The sequence below is a fragment of the Colletotrichum fioriniae genome, assembly GCF_027942845.1.
Source record: "Colletotrichum fioriniae strain IMI 355084 chromosome Unknown scaffold_11, whole genome shotgun sequence".
Taxonomy (NCBI): Eukaryota; Fungi; Ascomycota; class Sordariomycetes; order Glomerellales; family Glomerellaceae; genus Colletotrichum; species Colletotrichum fioriniae.
In genome coordinates this window covers 1863933-1885162 of record NW_027076847.1, presented here as the reverse complement: position 1 = coordinate 1885162, position 21230 = coordinate 1863933, and the positions used below count along the sequence as shown (strand labels likewise).

General features: G+C 52.2%; 7 protein-coding genes across 7 annotated transcripts; 4 read left to right on the top strand and 3 right to left on the bottom strand.

Annotated features, from left to right (window-relative positions):
- Positions 1-1416: 1416 nt before the first annotated feature.
- Positions 1417-2040, top strand: N0V96_009154 (uncharacterized protein; the record flags this gene model as incomplete). Its single annotated transcript, XM_053189094.1, has 2 exons — positions 1417-1807; positions 1877-2040. 2 exons carry the CDS (start codon positions 1417-1419, stop codon positions 2038-2040), a joined length of 555 nt encoding a protein of 184 aa, XP_053053860.1.
- Positions 2041-3601: 1561 nt separating this feature from the next.
- Positions 3602-5286, top strand: N0V96_009153 (uncharacterized protein; the record flags this gene model as incomplete). The annotated part of the gene is made up of 2 exons (XM_065758558.1): positions 3602-3737; positions 3896-5286. The coding sequence occupies 2 exons, from the start codon at positions 3602-3604 to the stop codon at positions 5284-5286; spliced, it is 1527 nt and encodes a 508-aa protein (XP_065612951.1).
- Positions 5287-5964: 678 nt separating this feature from the next.
- Positions 5965-6843, bottom strand: N0V96_009152 (uncharacterized protein; the record flags this gene model as incomplete). The annotated part of the gene is made up of 1 exon (XM_053189092.2): positions 5965-6843. The coding sequence occupies one exon, from the start codon at positions 6841-6843 to the stop codon at positions 5965-5967; it is 879 nt and encodes a 292-aa protein (XP_053053858.2).
- Positions 6844-8041: 1198 nt separating this feature from the next.
- Positions 8042-10056, top strand: N0V96_009151 (uncharacterized protein; the record flags this gene model as incomplete). The annotated part of the gene is made up of 4 exons (XM_065758557.1): positions 8042-8636; positions 8694-8800; positions 8882-9877; positions 9931-10056. 4 exons carry the CDS (start codon positions 8042-8044, stop codon positions 10054-10056), a joined length of 1824 nt encoding a protein of 607 aa, XP_065612950.1.
- Positions 10057-11160: 1104 nt separating this feature from the next.
- N0V96_009150 (uncharacterized protein) lies at positions 11161-12261 on the bottom strand (the record flags this gene model as incomplete). Its single annotated transcript, XM_053189090.1, has 1 exon — positions 11161-12261. One exon carries the CDS (start codon positions 12259-12261, stop codon positions 11161-11163), a length of 1101 nt encoding a protein of 366 aa, XP_053053856.1.
- Positions 12262-12918: 657 nt separating this feature from the next.
- Positions 12919-15492, bottom strand: N0V96_009149 (uncharacterized protein; the record flags this gene model as incomplete). The annotated part of the gene is made up of 2 exons (XM_053189089.1): positions 12919-13936; positions 13997-15492. 2 exons carry the CDS (start codon positions 15490-15492, stop codon positions 12919-12921), a joined length of 2514 nt encoding a protein of 837 aa, XP_053053855.1.
- Positions 15493-18741: 3249 nt separating this feature from the next.
- Positions 18742-20395, top strand: CBH1_2 (Exoglucanase 1; the record flags this gene model as incomplete). Its single annotated transcript, XM_053189088.2, has 6 exons — positions 18742-19153; positions 19206-19279; positions 19350-19554; positions 19616-19826; positions 19911-20280; positions 20339-20395. The coding sequence occupies 6 exons, from the start codon at positions 18742-18744 to the stop codon at positions 20393-20395; spliced, it is 1329 nt and encodes a 442-aa protein (XP_053053854.2).
- Between the last annotated feature and the right edge of the window lie 835 nt (positions 20396-21230).

The following is a 21230-nucleotide window of genomic DNA, read 5'->3' as shown; positions in this document are numbered from 1 at the left end:
GGGTTTCCTGTGTTTGATGGCGTTGCGGCAAAAAAAAAAAAAATAATCCATGAAATTGTCTACTAAGGATATCTCACCTCTATCCAACCTTTCTTTGTTCAGAAACTCGCTGGTTTCTTCTGCGCAAGTCGCGATGCAGGACGTTTCTTAAGCAAACACAAGATTTGATAATCATGTAATACGTAATATCACTAATACCTTCTTTTGTTCAACAAATCAGAGCTCACCTAAATCATCGTGATAAAATTGCAAATTGAGATGAGAGAATATTGAGATGAGAAAACCTGACAGCCACTCGAAAAGCCGTGGCCCGGACGCGATCAACAGAGCTTCAAGGCGCCATCGAATGCTATTCCATAGACTATGGCAGTGAGGTAAGAACTAACCTCTTATGGGTTACTGCTGAGCCTAGCTGTTTGTGGCTGTTGGTGCAACGTTCGATCGATCTTACTTTCAAGGCTTCCTTTGTATTGGAGTCACAGCACAACTGTCCATCGCAGATGCCATTTTTTCCATAAACAAAAAAAGATAAGGATAGATCTTATCTGAAGGAGAGCGAAGTTGATCAAAAAAAAACACCAGCAGAGTCCCTCGAATTCTTTGAATCCGAAGCAGCCGGCAACCTGGTCGGGGCGGGAGACGGGCCCTGGCGCAAATCCGGTTGGTTCCCCGGCGATGTCACCCCAAAATTCCTTGCTTTGGACTCTTTTGCGGCGTAGCCCCCATCTCTGCCAGGGGTTCGCGCCAATGCAAGGTTTAATGAGTTAATGAGGGGGGATGGGGGGACCTTTTGCTTTGCCTCGTCCGCCCCCGAACACCGAAGGAAGGCGAAGGAGCCCAGATTTGATTGCTAGAAGCCTTGACAGAAGGAAATCAGCATGGTGACTATGGCAAAGCGGCGCAATCAACCCCAAGCACGCCGTCTTCTTATCTACCACATAGTCATTAAAAGAGCTGGGTGCTTAGCTTAGGGCGGATTCGTGTTGGCTGGACTGGGCTGAGGCGTTCGTCTGGGGGCGAACATATGAGCGTTGGGCCCCCTTTCTGCCGCTCATGATGCGACGCTCTAGTTCCTTTGCTCTCTTCTTCAAACTTGTTTATGAACTCTGTGTGTATGTATATACTGTCGCTGCGCTGCGAGCTGATGAAATAGTTCCTCGCAACGCCCGCTTCCTGTGCAACGAGAATTTGTCACCTCGTTGCGTCCATTCATTCAAGCCCAGTAGCTGTTCTGATTCTTGCTTCTACATTTCAATTGCGCTACTTCAGTCCTCCAGGGGGGCCCTTTAATTGTTCCTGTCCATCCCGAGGGGCGTTGGGCAAAGCACTGCGTTATCGCACCGTAACCTTAAGTCACGACGAACCTCTTTTCGCCGATCTTACCCCTAATTCGACTCGCTTCACCAAATTCCCGCGATGCTTCCCTTCTCGAACCAGCGCCGATACTCCCAGGACGACACGGGAGAACCCGATCCGGAGTCAGATCAGCTCATCCCCGCGAAGAAACGCCGACACCGCGTCCGCGTTCAGGGCCGACTCGCCGTCGTGCGCAGCGTGTCCACAGTGAATCTGCGACCCACGCCGTCAGTGGCCCCGGAGCTGCCATCCCCAGTTGTCGGCAACGGGTCGGGGGGCCCAGCGAGCGCAAAGTTCGAGTCGGGCGTGGCTGGGAGCACAGTGGCGCCGGTGCGGAGGAGGAAGAGCCTGGATGATGCGAGCAGCGACACGGAGGAGGACGATGTCAAGGAGACTGCGGTGAGAGACCGCCAGTTTCGAGGATATGGGATTGGAGGGGCTGGAAACATTAGTAAGTTTGATGACACTTTGATCTTTGCATTGCATTTTTTGAACACAATCCTAACTGCTCTTTTGCCAGGACGACCGACCGAAGTCTACGGCTCAGCCAAGTCAAGCTCGTCATCTTCTCGATTCTCCATATTCCCTTCATCCGGACCATCAGACGATTCAGACAGGAGGCATTGGAGCTTCAAGGACCTGTTCGCCCGGACAGGCGACCGCAAAGGAAAAGGGACTGCTTGAACAGGCCTCGCGTCAGGTAGCACTGGACGGCTGCAGCAAGCACGCATTGCATCTTTGGGTGGGACAATAACAGTCAAAAATGACTGGGGCGTTTAGGATCTTAAAAGGATATGGAAATATTGGAACATTGGCCTCGAGAACAACGACGGTGATGGGGGGGCATGCAGAGTGCCTTTCGTCAGGTCTCGCGCGCGCGAACCAAGACATTTGATCAAGCATCGAGAATGGTCCAGCAAAGCGGACGAGACATAACGGCCGAGCCCCATTAATGACGATACAACATTCCTTGTTTGTGCATCATCCCGCGCGCGCGAGAGAGCGTCGTCCCCGCGCGGCCTTTTGCTGTTTGCCGACGCCGATGCAATGTTGATCAACGACGTCCATCAACTCGTTCTTTACCATTGAGGAACGCTTCATACGCATTGTATCCCGCATCGCGTGAGGCCGAAGAAACGTTACAGGCCTCTGTGGTCCAATGGCCAAGACAATAGAGCCTTACGAAGAGACGAACACAAATCAAGCTGTCAGTTAAGGTACTGTCACTATTTGTCGCACAGGTTTTGATCACTCGCTCGCAAATGCCCTATCAATGGCTCGCATCGTCTTCTAGATCATCAACAATCCATCAAATTCCCAAGAGCGCCAATGAGACTCCCGCAAGTGGCAGGATATCAGGGCGTCAGCTTACCTGCATGCGCCATCTTCCTCCTAGTACTTTACTTAAGTCTTCTTCGAGATCTCGGTTTCGCAAGGGCTGACAAACGCGTAAAGTGCGTACAAGGCAGCAGGCTGGTGTCCAGGGTGTTTCCTCTTTCGATATATGACCTACCTACAACTGTCAATACATCTCGATCGGGAAGCCTCCCTCATGGTCTGAAGACGAACCGCGCGTCAACCCCCATCTCACATATGAACGTTTTCTCTTGAGCACTTATCCTGCCTGGTCCCTCTATGCTGGTAGACTCTCTACCGGTGGTGGCAGATGCCCCTCAGGCCATGTCATCCGATGATCTCAGGTGGCTAAGAGCATTCTCAAGGGAAGCTGATCTGCCATGTCAGGACCTTTCCGGCGATGGTTCTAGGCTCGGCACTCGATAACCGTGAGACTGGAGCTTGAAGCTACAGAACGAAGCCAATCCGCCGACTTACATCATCCACGATACTAGCACCGTTAGCCTCAATCCACGGCCGCACTAGCTCGTTCGTTCTAGACGTCGCGCTGACGGGCTGAGACTTATCTGCAAGGACCCTGATCCTGCAGTGTCCTTTCTCAACGCGCTTTACAGACATGGATCGTCGATAATGACAGTATGACACCAATGGGCTTCAATACCGCCGGTAAGACCATACAATATTCCCGTTCGACTCCTCTTCACATGGACACATAGGTTGTACGGCATCTCACAATGACTCGCTGCCTTACGCACACTGGTCTACGATATACGACTAGTGCATGCTGACTGGCTCTTTGATGGCTCCATACAACGACCTTGAGGCGTAGAGACAGGTAAGACAGGACCGTTTGACGTACTAAAATCTGCTGTCAGATTTCCCTTTCGCAATGCGGCCCGATGCAGCCTTGAACGCAATGAAGCCGGCGACTATTCGACCCAACGGCGCGCGTACGGGTGAAAATCTCACCGAGATGAGTGACCGCATCGAGTTGGAGCTCCCCGCGTACTGCGTCTTCACTAGAGGTTCTCTTATTCATACATGTATAAATCACTGGGTGCTGCCGCCCATCTTGATGTCATTCTTCTCTCTGCATTTGAAGTAACGATTCGAGCATCTATCTACTCACACCAAGGATCTCTTGAAAGAGACAAAGTATCTGAGATCATGACACTGTCAGCAGACTCTGTAGCTCAAGCTGCCGAAGCAGCGGCCAACAATGGTGTCAGCGACGGCAACAAGAAGCGGCCTTACCTTCTCTTCTGCGCGGCGCCAGCAACAGGACACACATATCCCCTCCTTCAGGTCGCTGATGAGATGATCCAACGCGGTTTCGAAGGCACATTCATCGCCGGCGAAGAATTCCACCCCCAAGTCAAGCGCATCGGTGCCCAGCATGTTAGCATTCCGCCCATGTTGAATCCCGACGAGCAAGCCATTCGCGAAAAAGTTCCTGTTGGCATACCCCGCCTCATGTTCGACCTAAGCAACATCTTCATTAGGGCTGTGACGCCTCACTTCCATGTCCTGATGGAAACCCTCGAGAAGATCCGTGTCGAGCATCCCGACAAGCAAGTCGTTATTGTCCACGAGACATTCTACATGGGTCTTGCCCCTATGATGTACGGCACGCCTCTACCCAAGGGCTACACTACGAGACCGCCCGTCGTCGACATCAACATTATCCCTGTCGTGACCACGAGCATTGATACCGCGCCGTTCGGACCCGGTCTGCCTCCCGACTCGACCGAGTCGGGCCGCGGGCGGAACAAGCTCCTCAATGAGATGTTTTTTAGCCCGGTGGGCCCCTTTGGTGCGGCAGCAAAGGAGTACAACGACGTCGTCAAGGCGCTCGGCGGTACACGTGAGCTGCCACCAGCCTTGTTCGAATCATGGCAAACCAGCTATGACGTTACCCTGCAAATGTGCTCGCCCAGCCTCGAGTACCCTAGATCGGATCTCCCCGATGTCATCAAGTACGCGGGATGTTTACCGCCCAAGCCCATCGACCCGAACTACAAGTACCCAGAATGGTGGGATGAAATCACGGCCGGAAACAAGAAGGTTGTGGGAGTTGCTCAGGGTACCATTGCTATCAACTACACGGATCTCATCATCCCCACGATACAAGGTCTGGCTCACCGCGACGATATCATTCTCGTTGCCATCTTGGGTGTCAAGGGCGCGACACTTCCCGAGGAGCTCACGATTCCGGCCAACACCAAGGTCATCGACTTCCTCTCGTATGACGCCCTGCTCAAGCATGCAGATGTTTGGGTCTTGAATGCTGGTTATGGAGGCTTCCTGCACGGGATCGTGAACGGCGTGCCTATGGTGCTCGGAGGCGATACAGAAGACAAGCCAGAGATCGCAATGAGGGGCCAATGGACGGGTGTAGCTGTTAATCTCAAGACTGGTCGCCCGACGTCTCAACAAATTGCAGGAGGAGTAGAGGAGGTGCTTGCCAACGACAAGTATAAGAAGCGGGTATTGGAGATCAAGAAGGAAAACGAGGACATGAAGGCACTTGACTTTATAGAGAAGCACATCTGGGAGTACGCGGATTCGGCATAGAGGGTGGCATTCCATGTTCAAAGCGAGTTCAGTAAGCCATGTGGGTGACACAATAAAGTATTTCACCGCCCAATACCTCAGCTCTATTCTTACTATCACTACTACTGCTGCTGCTGATTTTCTTGACTATATTGTTACTGCTAGTTCTCTCTGTATCCTACATATTCCTGTGAGAATACGCTTTGGAAAGCGCAGCACGTCAATCATTGTCCTATTATGGGTTATGAGAAGAAGACAGCCGGAAAAGGAAGGCTCCGGGTGACTACCATAAGATGAGCATCGCATTCACAGAGGCGAAAGAACAGCTTGGGTAATTGGCAATGCCCGGGTTGCTATTTTAAACTGATGTAATTCGTCCAAAGCTAAATTGGCGACAAAAGTTTCAGTACTGACAATCAAGGCAGGCGTGGGCTAAAATGGCTACATGTACTCGAGGACCGAGGGGGAGGGTGGTGACCAGAGTTTCATGGACTCGGTGCCGAAAGATCAGCATTGCGAACTTGCTTCAATTGACGGAATAAAATCCTACCAGTATTAAACGCAGTATTCTTTGGGTCCCAAACCTCAAATGCAAATGTGAGAACCCGTGATATATTAAATCATAAAGGTAACGCGGCACACATCGTATGAGATCGAAGCTCTCGAAGACATTTACACAGACTCAAGCAAGGGCTTCTCTCAATCTCTAACGCCTTCAATGATATTCTTAACTCCTTCGCCCCTTGCAGTCTTGTCCCAGGCCAGAGTGGCCGTCTCGAAGGGGGTCACACTCGACAGCATCGCTTTAGGCTTCACCTTGCCCTCCGCGATAAGCGACAAAGCCAACTCATAATCACCAGAGGCGTATCGAAAACATCCTCGGACTCTGAGTTCCTTTTCGGACAGAACCAACATGGGAACTTCAGGCTTGGCTTTACCCAACCCAGCCTGGACGTAACTGCCGCCGCTCTTGAGCAGAAAGATCCCCGTCTGGATTGACGACTGTGCTCCCGACGCCTCAATGACGGCGTCCACTCCGTCGGTAATACCCATCGTCTCTAGCAGCTTCACAGCAACATCTTCACTCGTTGTCCCAGGCTCAACCAGGAATGTCTCACAGTCGAGGAACTTGTGCGCAAAGTCAAGCTTTGCCTGGATGATATCAACCAAGATGACGCGTCGGGCGCCAAAGGCCTTGGCCACAGCTGCGCAGAGCAACCCGATCGTCCCACACCCCGTCACGACGACATCTTGTCCATACTTGATCTCAGCCAGACGTGTCGCGTGGACGGCAACAGCGGTTGGTTCCACGAGAACCGCCTCCTGGAGGCTCACCTCGTCAGGGACCTTGTAGACAAAATCCTCCGGCATGACGAGATACTTTGTCAAGGCCCCGTGGGAGTCCGGAGGGTCAGCGAAGAACCTCATCGAGACGCACAAATTATATTCGCCTCTCTTGCAGGCTGCCGAGCAGCGCCGGCAGGGGACCCCTGGCTCGATCGCTACCTTGTCGCCTACTTTGACATTGGTGACGGCGGAACCGACTGCTTCGATGGTACCGGAGGCTTCATGACCCATGACAATGGGCTTCTCGTCGCTTACTTTGCGCTGAAATCCTCCTTCTTTCCAGAAGTGCACCTGGTAGAGATCGATCAACGTCAAGTCAATTGGCCTGAAAGGATGGCTGACTTACATCACTCCCGCATACACCAACAAAATTTACCCGAACCATCACATTTAATTTGTTCTCAAGAGTGGGAGTAGGTCGGTCAACGATCTTGGCTGAACCTGGGCCGTACAGAAGCCAGGACGGGTTTTGCATTGCCGCTGTCGCCATGTTGAGTACAAATGTTTATGTCGTCGTGAGATTATACGATGATCAAGAGGATGAAACTGAAGATGGGCCCGTGAGTTTGGTAATACTTCTTCTCAATTTCGTGGAGATAAGTGATGATCTATATCGAGCAGCTGTTTTCTTCTTCAATCTGAATTAAACCCACGTACCGGATGTTTGGGAGGCGTTTCTCCTCACCTAAAGTACTTCAGTACCATCGGACGAGTGTCGTCCGAGGCAGCCCTCATCCAGTGACGTATTGGCTTGTCATTGAGATAAATGGTCGGAAGTGAAGAGCGCATCTCATCTCACATCACGAATCTGGCTTCACTCTGTCTCCGGATCATCAACCTGATGGTGCTCATCGAACGGCGAGATCAATTGCCTGCCTCAAAACATCGACACGGTCCTTCTGAATGATTGAAAAAAAGAAGAAAAAAAAAAGAAGAAAAGAATTGCACGAGGGTATCAGCGAGACCGAGTGACCCCTCACGCCCCAACGGGCCGTGTCGCGCCATCATGCAGCGAGCCCTTTGGTGCTCCCAACAGCTCCAGCTAACATTTACAAGTGGATTTGGAGTTAGGTCATGTTAGGGCTGTCGAGGAGGGGTAGCTGATATCTGACACGGCCCATTGGGTTCTTGATGGCTTCTCAATGTAATTGGCCATGATCGATGCGTTGGACGTGTCCATCGACCGACATGATGCAGGCGACAGCGGGCCGTGTTTTTTTAGTCTCGGCAATCAGAATCCAGGATCCTGCATGAAGCTGTGAACTTTGAAGCCGATCGCCAAAGCTACCCCCAGCGGTGCGGACTAATGTTGTCCGATCGCGGTCAGCTCCCATTTAAAGCCCAACATCGTCATCCAAGTTTACCATGGTATTTATACCGGTGTAGGCAGCGAATAGCTTGATAATACAAGAACAGGAATAGGCCCATTATGGCGAAGAACGACTACATCATCAAACTCCCCACCCTCAGGGAACCTACTTCAAAATCACCGGAAAATGCACGAGAAATCATCAAAACTTGGACACAGGCGTTTGAGAAAGTGCTCACCAACAACGTAAAAGACGGCCTATCGACCGTCTTCCGCGAAGATGCTTGGATCAGAGACTTTCTCAGTCTCTCATGGGACTTTAGAACCATCAATGGCCTGGACGAGATCACGGCATTTTTCAAGGAAAATCAGCCGCGGGCCGGTCTCCGCCAGATCGTCCCCCGGGAGAAGGGCGCCTTCCAGCCGTCTTTTGGAGACCCTGCACCTGGTGTTCACTGGGTAGAGAGCATGTTTGACTTTGAGTCCAACGTTGGCCGAGGCAAGGGTATGGTGAGGCTAGCATTGGAAGCGGATGACACCTGGAAAGCCTTCATGATCAACTTTACACTCCTACAACTGAAGGGGTTCGAGGAGAAAATGGGAGTCAGCAGGCCTACTGGTCATGTAGATCCCAAGGGGGGCAATTGGAAAGAGAGACGCGAACGACAGGTGGAATTCGTCGATGAAGACCCTACTGTGTTGGTCATTGGCGCTGGTGAGTTGCATATCCTCGATGCTGATGGTCCTGGGTTGCTAACATGTGTCTTGTTAGGTCATGCTGGGCTCAACATTGGCGTTCGTCTACAAAATCTTGGTCTCCCTACTTTGCTGATAGATCGCAATGAGCACGTTGGGGACAGCTGGCGCAAGCGATACAGGGTCAGTCTTTCTGGTGTCTTGACCAAAACCGCTGGAGCGTGATGAGACGAATGCTGACCTGAAAACTCATCTTATGTGCAGACTCTCATGACCCATGATCCGATTCAGTACTGCCACCTCCCCTTCATCCCATTTCCCGGAAACTGGCCTCAGTTCATGCCAAAGGACAAACTGGCAGACTGGCTAGAGTCCTACGCGAAAATGATGGAACTCAACATCTGGACCAGCACCAACATCGAGGGGACGAGTTACAACGAGCAAGAAAAGATATGGACCGTCAAACTTCGTCGAGCAGACGGCACCCTCCGCACCCTCAAGCCTCGGCACATCGTTCTGGCGACAGGTCAGGCCGGTGATGCCATCACGCCCACATTCCCCGGACAGGACGACTTCAAGGGTGTAGTGTACCACGGCAGCCAACACCAAGACGCCTCCCTCGTCGACAATCTCTCCAGAAAGAAGGTCCTCGTCGTAGGCTCTGGCAACTCGAGTCACGACATCTGCCAAAACTTTTATGAAAATGGCGCAGCACAGGTGACGATGATCCAAAGGGGCGGCACCTATGTCATTACAGCGAATAAGGGAATCTTTGTGATGCACAAGGGAATGTACGAAGAAGGCGGGCCACCGACCGAAGACTGCGACATCGTTGCGCAGAGCGTCCCGATCCCCGTGCAATTCGCGCTGAGTACACACGGTATCAAGGCCATCACCGCAGTTGACCAAGGCTTGTTGGACGGTCTGAGCAAGGCGGGGTTCAAGCTTGACTTTGGGCCGGATGGAAGCGGTATCTACCGCAAGTACATCACTCGCGGCGGAGGATATTACATTGATGTCGGCTGTAGTCAGCTGATTGTCGACGGGAAGGTCAAGGTTCACCATAGCCCTGGGGGTATCACCGGCTTCACGCCCACTGGTCTGGCGCTGGCGGACGGTACGACTTTGGATGCCGACATTGTTGTGCTGGCGACGGGGTATGGTGGGATGAGGTCTAGCACACGTAATATCCTAGGGGACAAGGTAGCCGATCGGGTCAAGGAGTGTTGGGATCTTGATGAGCAAGGGGAGATCAATTCTGTGAGTTATCTGATGTTTACCACAAATTTGAACAGGCAACTAACCTCGGGCAGATCTGGAGGAGCAGTGGTCATCCGCGGTTCTACTACATGGGTGGGAATCTCGCCCTGTGTCGCTCTTATTCGCGGCTCTTGGCACTGCAGATCAAGGCCACGGAAGAGAGTTTGGTTGAGATGTAGAAGATGGGAAGAGTCTAGACGAGCTTCATCTACACAGGTAAATATCTGTGCAGGTATATGAGTCCTTCATGCCGCAATCGTCCATACTTGCAAAACCTCGTGATTATCAAGTGGCAGATACTGCGAGCCCCGAAACTAACCTAGGCATCAGGCATCTTGGTCCATCCGAGTCAACTTCTCTCTTGAAAGCTTGTAACTTCCGTAGCATCGGACTTTTCTTTGAGCGCGACTCTCTTCTTCGGCCGCCATACCCGCTGCTACGGCAGGAGAACGGGAGGACACACCCTGTTGGATATATACTAGAATCACCTGAATTCAACTATAAAACGTGAGATAGGCGAAGATTCTTACCACCTAGGCCGCGGCCGCCTCGCCCCTTTGACAAATCTTGTTCAATCTCGCAGGTCGTCTTTCTCTAATTGCTCCTGGTCTTAGGTTCAGCCAGCGAATCGGGGTTGTGAAATTCCCGTTAAAGGGCTCGATCCTTCTTTCCCACGTATTAGTAGTCTTCTCCGAGGGAGGATTCAAGTGCGAATACACTGCTGCTCGGGAGACAACGGGACCAAGGACAGGCTACCTAATGGCGAGAAGCTGGAGAAGCGTTTGAATTTGGATTTATTTGGAGTTTCCCTCGGGTCTTAAGGGACTGAAAACCTAGTTATGTGGCCTACGGGGTATGAAATCTGATCATCGTTATTGCTAATGAGATGCCCCTAGGGTTATGGTGGACCTTGACCTTCCCGTCGATAATTAGCTGGCTGCACCCCGTGGAATCATCTATATATTTTTTTTTGGTTTCCTTCTTTTTCGTAGCTTTTGTCTGAAACTCCTACGAAACACACAAATCAAGACATGGGAGAAGCAGAGGCGGCCATTGATTAGGAGAGAGCGACGAGCACAAGCATCTATGGTTCACGTCACACTGCCCAGAGTACACGAGGTATCTGACGGAAGGATTGGATAACGTAGATGACATAGACTATCTAGTGTTTATGCAAATGACTTCGCTTTGCTGTCCCTCTTGGGAACGATGGGGTAGACGTTTTGGATGAGGTTGAATGCGTCGCTGCTGGGCTGCTTATCGCTGGGTTGCTCTTTTTTAACTTACTTGGACTTGCTGGGTGACGGCTTTCGTACCTCGGCCTCATCCTCTTCAGGATTGAGATTGGGGCGGTAACCAACTCCGCCGAGAACATTGACAGAATCCGCCGGCTTCAGCCAGTTATTCTTACTGTTGACCTTGCCTCGGTTCGCCTTCTCGCGTGCATCTTTGATCTTGCGCTCGACCTTGTCAGCTTCGATGCGAATGAGCAGCTTCCGCTTGATCTCCTCGTTCTCCTTCTTCTGATCCAGAATCTCTTGAGCGTATCTCTGGGCGTCGCTGAGAGTATCCCGAGGATCCCACTTCTTGGCCAGTTCTCGGTTCTTCGGAATGAGCGTCTCGGTGCACGTCTTTTTGGTATCGAGAGTGCGTTGCACGCCCATGGCCTCGAGAAAGCTAGCGAAATCGTCGATGCGGCTGCCGTCCCAAGTTTTGGTCTGGATCTTGTAGCCGCCGTTGATGAACTTATGGGGGGTCTGCGCGACGAGGGTAGCGTTGATCTTCTTCTTCATTGTGGATAGTTCCTTGGACAAGACGGCCATGCTTCTGACGTCGGACGTTATCTCAGCGTCCTGGGCGTGCATGCCCACGAAACCAGCGAGCTTCAGCTGCTCGAGACTAGTGCAGTTGGCGTGGAAGGTCTTCTGAAGGAACGACGACATGCCGTCGGCATTATCGTAGGCATCCATCTTACACTCGGGAAAGGACGTCATGGCATCGTGAGCTGCCTCGGCAGTCTGTCCCATTCCACCGAGGATGATGCGGTCAAGACCGCCAACCTTGTCTGCTTCCTGGAGCATGATTTGGGCGATGTAGGGGAGACTGCCTACGTTCATCCCGACTGCAGCTCTATCTTCGGGCGTGAGATTGTTCCAAGGACGCGCGTGTGCTTTGGCGTAGGGAAAGACCCAGCGGACCGAGGGAAACTGTTCGCGGAGGGTCTTGTGGTTCATCGTCAACTTCTCGGACAGGACCTTTCGACTAAGCTCCTCCTCGGAGGCGGTTTCGGGGAAGCGATGGAGAAAGACGACGGTGTGCGTGTGGTCGTGGCCTTTGGTGGTATCAACCACCATGGGCTTGATAAGATCCTGACGAAGACACATTGGTATGACTGCTGCAATAGAATTGATTTATCAGGACTTGAGGATGGTTGTGTCGTTGTTGAAAGATTCTGATGGCTGGAAGATCTGAGGGAGCCCAGAGGTCAGGATTTGGGGAGATGCGAAGCTACTCTCTTCCAGGGGAAGGCAAGTACCTAGTCTTTGGCAGGAGCTTTCTCTAGATATTTCCGAGATGAAAATGATTCTACTGGCAAAAGCTTCAATCTTGGGCCTCCATCCGGAAAGTTCTTAGGGGATCCAAGGTACCCTGTGCCTAGAAGGACGGCCTCCCGCAGGTTGCGCCTTTGGTCTGGAATAACGATTCCTTTGATTGGACTGTCTTGCATTCCAACTCCCCTCACTGCAAAGTCACCTAGTATTCATCCCATGCTTGCAGCGTGAAGAGGGATGAAAGAGGACTCTCGATGATGTGATGAGAATGATCTGGTATCATTATTATCCCGTTGCCTGTCCCACTTCCTCGGGATTAGGTACCCTTCCTTCTCTCCGCCTCGCCTATGAAGCAACTTTATAGACGAGAGTGACTTTTACCCATTTCGTTGCCCCCAGATTGAGAATTTCCTATACTTGAACCATTGAGACATCCCTAATTGATGCCACTGCCGCTCGCGCGAGTAGACTCCATAGCTACCTTACTTGTCAAATATTTCCTGCAAAACCACCGTGAGCAGCAAAGCGCTGTTGATAATCACGCAAATGAGCCCAGTTTCGCATCTCCTCTTCTTCATCCTGCGGTGTCATGTTCTCTCCAGCCATGTTGCTACCGCTTGGCCCTGTTCCTTCGAGCTTGAGAAGGACGTCAATGAGCTTCACGAGCGCTTCCTCCGACTTCATAGCTACCGGGCCTTTCCGCTCCGGCGCGTCATTGAGGAGAGTCGAAGCAACCTGTCGAACCTTGTTGATGAGCGAACCGCCGTTAGGCTCGAGGTTACGCTGTGAAATGGAGCCCAGCACGTGGAGTAGATTTTGCACGATGAGCTCCCGCTCTGCCGTCATCAGCTCAAAGACGCGGGCCGCCTCTGCATCCTCGGCTCCCTTGGCAGCTTGTGCCTCGGCGCTGTCCCCAACTTGCTCTTCTTTGTTGGGGTCGGACATGTGGACGTCGCGCAAGTTGAAGTACAGCTCCACATAGAACGAACGCGTAGCCAGCTGAGAAATGTAGATGTTGGCCTTTTGAATCTCGTATTGAAGCTGGCGCCGGCGTTGGGGGTGATTCTTGATCACGTTTCGAACATCGTTGGGAGGCTGGCTGCTGGGGTACGCGGGAGGCACGTATTGGAGGTCGGCATCTTCAAGGGTGCCGAACCCGCTGGACTGCTCATGAGAAGCACTGAGCTGAAGTTCAGGCGGGAGCCGGTCGATGATGTCCTTGGCGGCGATGAGAGCGTCTCTGAGCAGGGACCTCTGATCGGACCACGGAAGGGTGCTCATGCCGTAAACGAGCTCAACGCTGACAATGGCGTTCATGGTAGTGTAGATGTCGACGGCAAATCGAAAACCAGTAAGGAGAGTGACCGAGCTTTCGGGCGGATACACGATTTCATTGGCCATGATGTAAAGATCATCGACGTTCTCGGGCAGGGCAGGATATGGCAGTCCGGGGGTCGACGGGGCGATGACCAAGTCGGCATGAGAGGCGCCTAGTTGTGAGAAGGACCTATGATGTGTGTGAGTGAATATGTATGTGGACTAACATGACAGAAGACAGGGAACTCACCTGACGCCGAGCAACAGACACCAAAAGATGCGCTTGCCGATCTGGTCCTTGATATGGTGGAAAGGTAGAGGATCGGGCGAGCAGTTATCATTGCCAAAAGTTGGGAGCTCATTGGGATGCTTGGGTCGGTGGAATCCAAGCTCCCGTATGAGAGACAGACACTCGGACATGAAGTAGCGGAAGCGAGGGACTTGGAAAGTATAGCCTGCCGCGAGCCCAAGAAAGTAGCTGGTAGCGGCATCATCCAACGTTTTCTGCTTCAGTGCCCACCGCGGACCCCGCGTATCGAGGGCGATATCTCGACATCTCTCAATCATGACTATCGCTCTCGGAAAGAGGTGGGTGCTGTGCTGGGTCTTGAGATGCTGTCTGGCACTCCGGGGAAAGGAGGACACCAGAGAGGCTATCATGGAGGACAGCAGACCAAGAAACTCGGGATTCGTTCTATCCTCTCTATTTGCAAAGGAGTGTCTGAAAGTCGGCTCATGGGGGAATGGGGCGAGCGGGTGAATATAGGTGAAGAAGTCGTCGATCAAGAGTTCGAGAATGGGTAAGGGTGCGATGGCCTCTGCATCCAAACGACCCGGTCCTTCTGCTATCGAAACCAGAGCCTGCGCAGCGTTATGCGGCGAAGGCGAGGGTGTAACGGCAGCTCCATATGAGGTGAAGGCGGCCGTGGTGGGCGAGCCACCCATACCAGGCTCGATTCTCTGCCTTCGAGCGGCCCTGGCAGCCTCGGCATGCTTGTTCGGGGGCCCTCGCCTCTTCAGCTCTCGGTTGAAGGTGCATTCGACGTTGAGCTCGGAGCATGGCCTACACGGCGGACCGGACTCGTCACACTTGACCTTGCGCTGGGAGCACATGTCACAGGCGCGTCGGAGGCGGGTCAGCTTCGGGTTGACTGTCGGGTCTCGTGGCATCGGCGGCATTGGGCCGAAGGCGTGAGGGAAGGCGGACAAGGCGCTCTGCGACACGGCGCCGAGAGAGCCATCGGCGCCGAGTGGAGATGCGGGCGGAGCACCTGCGACTGTCGAGGCATGAGAAGCTTGTGGCGGAAGTTGGTGAGGCGGCGCTTGGGACGGTGTATGTGGAGGAGGAGGGAGAGGCGGCTGTTGTTGTTGCTGATGATGCTGGACTTGGTCCTGCTCGACAGCCGAGGGCATCGCCAGCTGTTCTTGGTGCTGCTGCTGTTGTTCCTCGACAGGCTGTGGCTCGTGTTGTTGTTGGTGTTGTTGCTGTATTTGCTGCTCATCAGCGGCGGCGGCAGCGGCTGCAACAGTACTCAGATGATGCTGGACATTCTGGATAGCCGCGGCAGCTGCGGCGTCCGAAGCAGCTTGGAGGACCTGGAGTCCATTGCTGGCGTAGGCGTGGGCTGTCGCTTGCTGAGAGGCAGTTGGCGATGCAGGGGAGTCGGATTGAGGGTCGGGCTGATGATCGGGCGGCTGCTGCTGGTCCTCTGGCTGAGGTTCCTGATCGGCCAACGACGATGACATCTCGAAAAAAGAGAAGAGCAGGGCCAGGCGATGGCCCCCTTGGTCTTATCCCTCCTACTGCGATGGGCGGTGCTGAGTGGAAATGGCTGATTGTCGGAGAAGCTCCGGCTGCGATTCGGGACGGCCTGTCCTGTGTGCCTATGTGCGCGTCCAAAGTGGGTGTGCGGAGGTTCTGGTGTTGCGCCCAGTCGACGTTCCAGGGCGGTGAGTCAGCAGGGAGTACCAAAGGAAAGTGGGGCAGGATTTGCGCACAGTGACAATCAGCCAGGGTTTGTGCGGAAATGCACGTGAACTGTGAGTGGGTCCTAAATTGAGCGAGAGTTTTCGCACGGCGCAAATTCTGCCGCTCAAAACAGGACTAGCGCTACTCTCTCTCAGTGCTCCACTCTCATACTAAGAACCCGGAGGTCCAGAGAAAGAGGAAGGTGCATCCCTAAGGTAGTCAGTCAGTCGTATTCTGAAGATCAACCCTCAGTCCTCTATATGCTGTATAAAGACTCTTCTCACTCACTATCTCTTACATAGTAAAAGGTCTAGCACCTATTTCTCCAAGACTAAAGCCAGTTGATATAGGTTAATCTTATAAACATTCGGGTTAGTAAAATAATAATAGATAACCCGCCAGTTAACCCATACATAATCCCCTCGATATTATTACGACTCGCCTTCTCTTTAGGATTATCACCATTACTATTCTTTACACTACCTTGCTTACTATTACCGTCCTTGTCAGTCATGTCTCGTGTTCCTTCAGTGATATTCTGCTAAGAATAGATTTTGAGATCTAGCTATAGAAATTGTTAATGAGACTGATAATGCCCAAGGTAGATGAGGAGGTGATTGTAATATCTAGAATGACAGAAACAGTCGCCAAAGATGAAATGGACAGCAGCCACCCAACATAGCTAGCTGATTCAACGAGCGAAATATTAAGCCAGTTCAAGACTGCTTTTTGGGAGCAGAAAATGGCAAAGCTTCTTGAAGATAAGGTACCTTAGGATACGATCAATCATGAGAGGTTAACAACAAAAAGCACAATATCATCTGAGTGAATTACAGCATGGACAAGTCAACCTGAATAGCACAAGTCTATTGAGAGACATCCCCAGTAACGTCTTCCTTCTGCTTTGCTTTTAAAATAACTACTCAAGACTATTCTGACTCAGTTGAGACTCGGAAATGGGCCCAAGAGGCGAGGAACCCCCTTGATACACACAGACCTCTGCTTCAAGACTGCAGCTATAGACATTACAACCCAAGCCAGATTCTGGACACGCAGAGACATGGAGTGACAGAGCTTGGGAATTCTCTGCCTTTCATTAAACTCGACATTCGCACCCGGGCTCACAATCGCTCGATAAGCGCTTATTGTTCTCAACATCAATCTCCTGAGGGTACCTTACTTCAAAGGCCGTCGCCAGTCATTTCAATTATTTTTATGAAACTCGCCAAGGTCATAAAATGTGACAACGGGGTGGGATATTCCGGTTTCTTTTCCGAATAGTCACATCGGAGGCATGTGCTGGATGCTGCTTACTCTGGAAAACAGAATGTTTGCCGTATATCGACCGGCGACCAGTCCCATACCGGCAAGTCGCATCCAAGCAACTCTCCAACCTCACATCATGGTTGGGCCACCGGGGCAAAAGCAATATCGAACTCCCATGGGAGAGTAATTGAGGTTGGATCAAAGACATTTATCCTATAATCACGTCCCGTTTACCCCTCCTCGACTGCCACCGCATGACTGGTCGGCAGCGCTTCGCTCGTCGCTCATTTTGGATCGTGTGTGGTGGAATGATTTATGCATGCCTCCAACCCCTGTTGGGGCTAATATAAATGCCGACCTTTCAGGAGAATTACCCCAGACTAGGGTATCATCCCGGTCCAAGTATGGCAAGTGCTTCAACCCACATGACAACATCAACAGCGCCGCTTATGGAAACCAAAGCCGGGATTGCACCGCTGAGCCGACATCAGATTTACTGGGTGAGGTACATGAAAGTTGGCGGCTGCGCGCTGGCGACAGCATCATGACCACATCTAATTCTAACGAAGGGAAGACATTTGATGTGGAGAAATAAAGAGCTTCGTCAAAAGACTTGTTGCTAGATCTCATTGCGTTTGCGGCGCTGGAAATAGCTCCAAGTTCTAGTACTGTATTGGACCAGGAGGACCTAGGCCCAGAAATGTTCTGAAAAGAAATTGAAGGGTGAGCGATAAGTACGAACCCTCGTGTTAGGAAGCTAGGTTGCCTAGAGTTCACTGACATAAGGCAAGCAGCCATCGCCCACCTTGCCTCCGTATCATCCGCAAGGCTTCTTCCGAAATACCTCCATCGGACGTCTTGGTCGCCAAATACATTCTTGCCAGACACCGTTAGGCCCAAGACGATCTAGACCCCATTTTCGCCATCATCCCTAGCAAGAAGAAGCCCCAAGGCAAATAAGCCTACCAAGAACCTTGGCAGCGAGTGCTTATTCTGTATTGGCATTATTGGCGCAAGCATGAAGTCTTGATTGCAACTACGAAAAGCTTATACCGCGAGTTCCATCTGTAGTCGAACCAGCAGCCTCTATATTGTTGAACGTCAACGGAAAGCTTTAAGGAAAGACGTTCGGACAAGAAGAGAAAACGGGTACCCAATTGAAAGCAAGACTCCAGAAAAAGCAGCAGCACACCTACTGTTGTGTGTTATACGATATCGGAACCCGATTCCGTCCAGTACCGCACACTCCATGTTCCTGGACTCGAAGACACACTTCGACTCCCCCGCACCTATGCCAACGTGAGGATTGATTGCAATTTAGATTGCCTCGAGCGATTGATGGAACGCTTTGCTGGTTCATTGGGGACACTCCGGTTCCCGCGGCCCTCAGGGGTAAGTTGAAAGTTTCCTCTGATGTTTTGTCGAGGACTGTTGGATGCCCATCCACCTAAGTCGGATCGATACTGTTTACTGCCCAACGGATGAGTGCCTCCGTCATGGAGGCATGGAGGATCCCACCGGTAATGGGATGAAGGGATGTTCGGTGCGCTTCCCGGTGATCCCTTGCTTGGTGCTGAGGTCTTGGTCAATACTGCGAACGGAACTTGGGACTCCTTGAGAGAGTATTCGTCAAAGTCTACTTCCCACTAAGTCCCAAGAAGGACTATAAGAAGTCCGTCAGGATCACGCAAGATGTCGTGAAACTCATGAGCTTCTTCACCAGCCAGAAACATCCTCAGCTGTTGACATCTCATCTCAAGATGCTTTCACTTTCCGTTCTTCTTGCTGCCATCAGCGCCGTGTCTGCCCAGCAGGCAGGCACTCTGCAGACCGAAACCCACCCGAAGTTGACCTGGCAGAAGTGCACCGCCTCCAGCTGCACCAACGTCAACGGTGAGGTCGTCATCGACCATAACTGGAGATGGCTCCACGATGCCTCCGGCACCAACTGCTACGATGGTAACAAGTGGACTAGCGCTTGCAGTTCCGCGACGGACTGCGCCTCCAAGTGCTCCCTCGAGGGCGCCGACTACTCGGCCACATACGGAGTGACGACCTCTGGCAATGCTCTCAGCTTGAAGTTCGTCACGCAGCACGCCTATGGCAAGAACATTGGCTCTCGTCATTACCTCATGAACAGCGCTTCAGCCTATGAGATGTTCACGTTGACAGGTTGGTCTGGTTATTGGAAAGGCTTTCGTGTCAGTTACTAACCTCCCAACAGGTAACGAGCTGGCCTTCGACGTTGACCTATCCCAGGTTGATTGCGGTCTGAACGGTGCCCTCTACTTTGTGCAGGTAAGTCAAACATCTTTGAAGATTCACAATGATTGAAGAGCTTCCGTGTCAAATACTTACCTTTCAACAGATGGACGCCGATGGTGGCATGGCCAAGTATCCCACTAACAAGGCTGGTGCCAAGTACGGTACTGGATACTGCGACGCCCAGTGCGCCCGCGATCTCAAGTTCGTCGGTGGCAAGGCCAACATCGAGGGCTGGGTTCCTTCATCCAATGATGCCAACGCTGGCGTCGGTCCCTACGGTGCCTGCTGTGCCGAGATGGACGTCTGGGGTACGCAACACATCGCCCCCATGTGCCATGTCTCTGAGCCTTGTGGTTGACCGTTTGACAGAGTCCAACTCTCACTCCTTCGCCGTGACCCCCCACGCTTGCACGAACAACGCGTACCACGTCTGCGAGACGTCCGGCTGTGGCGGCACCTACTCCGCGGACCGCTTCGCTGGCGACTGCGATGCCAACGGATGTGACTTCAACCCCTACCGCATGGGTGTCACCGGCTTCTATGGCAAGGGCAAGACGGTCGATACTTCCAAGAAGTTCACGTAAGTCATCCTGTTACAGCCTTGCCCTTCCTCTAGCCTTCAATAGGCGACACAATGGCCCAATAGCTGACCATGAACACCCAGCGTCGTCACCCAGTTCTCCAACAACAAGGTCGCGCAGTACTTCGTCCAGAATGGCGCCAAGATTAACATGCCCAACTCGACCATCAGCGGCGTGTCCGGTAACGCCGTCACTCCCGAGTTCTGCACCGCCCAGTTCAAGGCCTTTGGTGACCGCGACCGCTTCTCGGAGATCGGAGGCTTCTCCAAGCTCAACTCGGCCCTCAGCGGGAAGTGGGTTCTCGTCATGTCCCTCTGGGATGACCACTATGCCAACATGCTCTGGCTCGACTCTGTGTACCCTCCTGAGAAGGCTGGTCAGCCCGGCGCCGCCCGTGGAGACTGCCCCACTACCTCCGGCGTCCCTGCTGAGGTCGAGAACAGTCTTGCCAGTGTAATTGACCCTTCATTCCGTGCGCGCCAAGTATAGAGCTGACACCGAGACTAACTAGGCCACTGTCACGTACTCGAACATCCGCTTCGGACCCATCGGCTCCACCGTCAAATAAGTGTGTTCGTAGAACTTATTGCTCGTCGTGCTGGAGGGCTTGGTATGTGCAACTCTTATCTGGGTTGAAGCTCTGCGTGTTCCGGTAAAGGGGGTAGCGAGACGACGACAGGCCTACAGGGAAACTTGGTCATTTGCGATAGACACTTGTGTCTGTAGCTAGAATATTGTCGGTCGAAGTTCAGGGTGTCGTTTTCTCTTCGTGTATAGTCGTTACTCTTTCACTCTGAAGGTTTTGTTGCTCGTTGTTTTGTGTCCCGACTCCCATGTTCAACGGCCTCGCTCTGCTGTAGCCTCGCCTGTATGGAATTCGTCAATAAGGCGACCAAAGGGAAATAGCCAAGAAATCATAGGAGATTTCCTCCGAACGGGGAATTGATTCGTCTTCAACGTACAAAATTAATCCTCGAAGCTAAACCGAAAGCGAGTGCTGACGGCAAGTAGGACGGCCACCAGTCATGTAATTATTACAGTGTCGGGGCAACTAACTTCGGCTACAGGGCTATGACTATCGGACAATTGTCTTTGACACTGGTGGGATTGCCGACATTTCTCCTTTAAGTTAGAACCTAACCTCGTGCTATTCTAAGTTGCAAGGTTTGGATTTGGGATAAGACGGGCCCCTACCCGCGCTCGCCAACCCGGTCTGGCCACTCAATGAATTGACTGTGCCGTGAGTGTGCCCACACTCTTATCGTTGATAAACTTGATTTCAAGAGGCTATCCGTGTTGAGATGGTGTGATCAGGTTCATCAGACGGTTCTCTGCCCAATGGCAGGCTGCGCCGCCACGGCGCTCAAGCCGTGCCTCCAATCCAATCAAAGTGCTCAAACTCT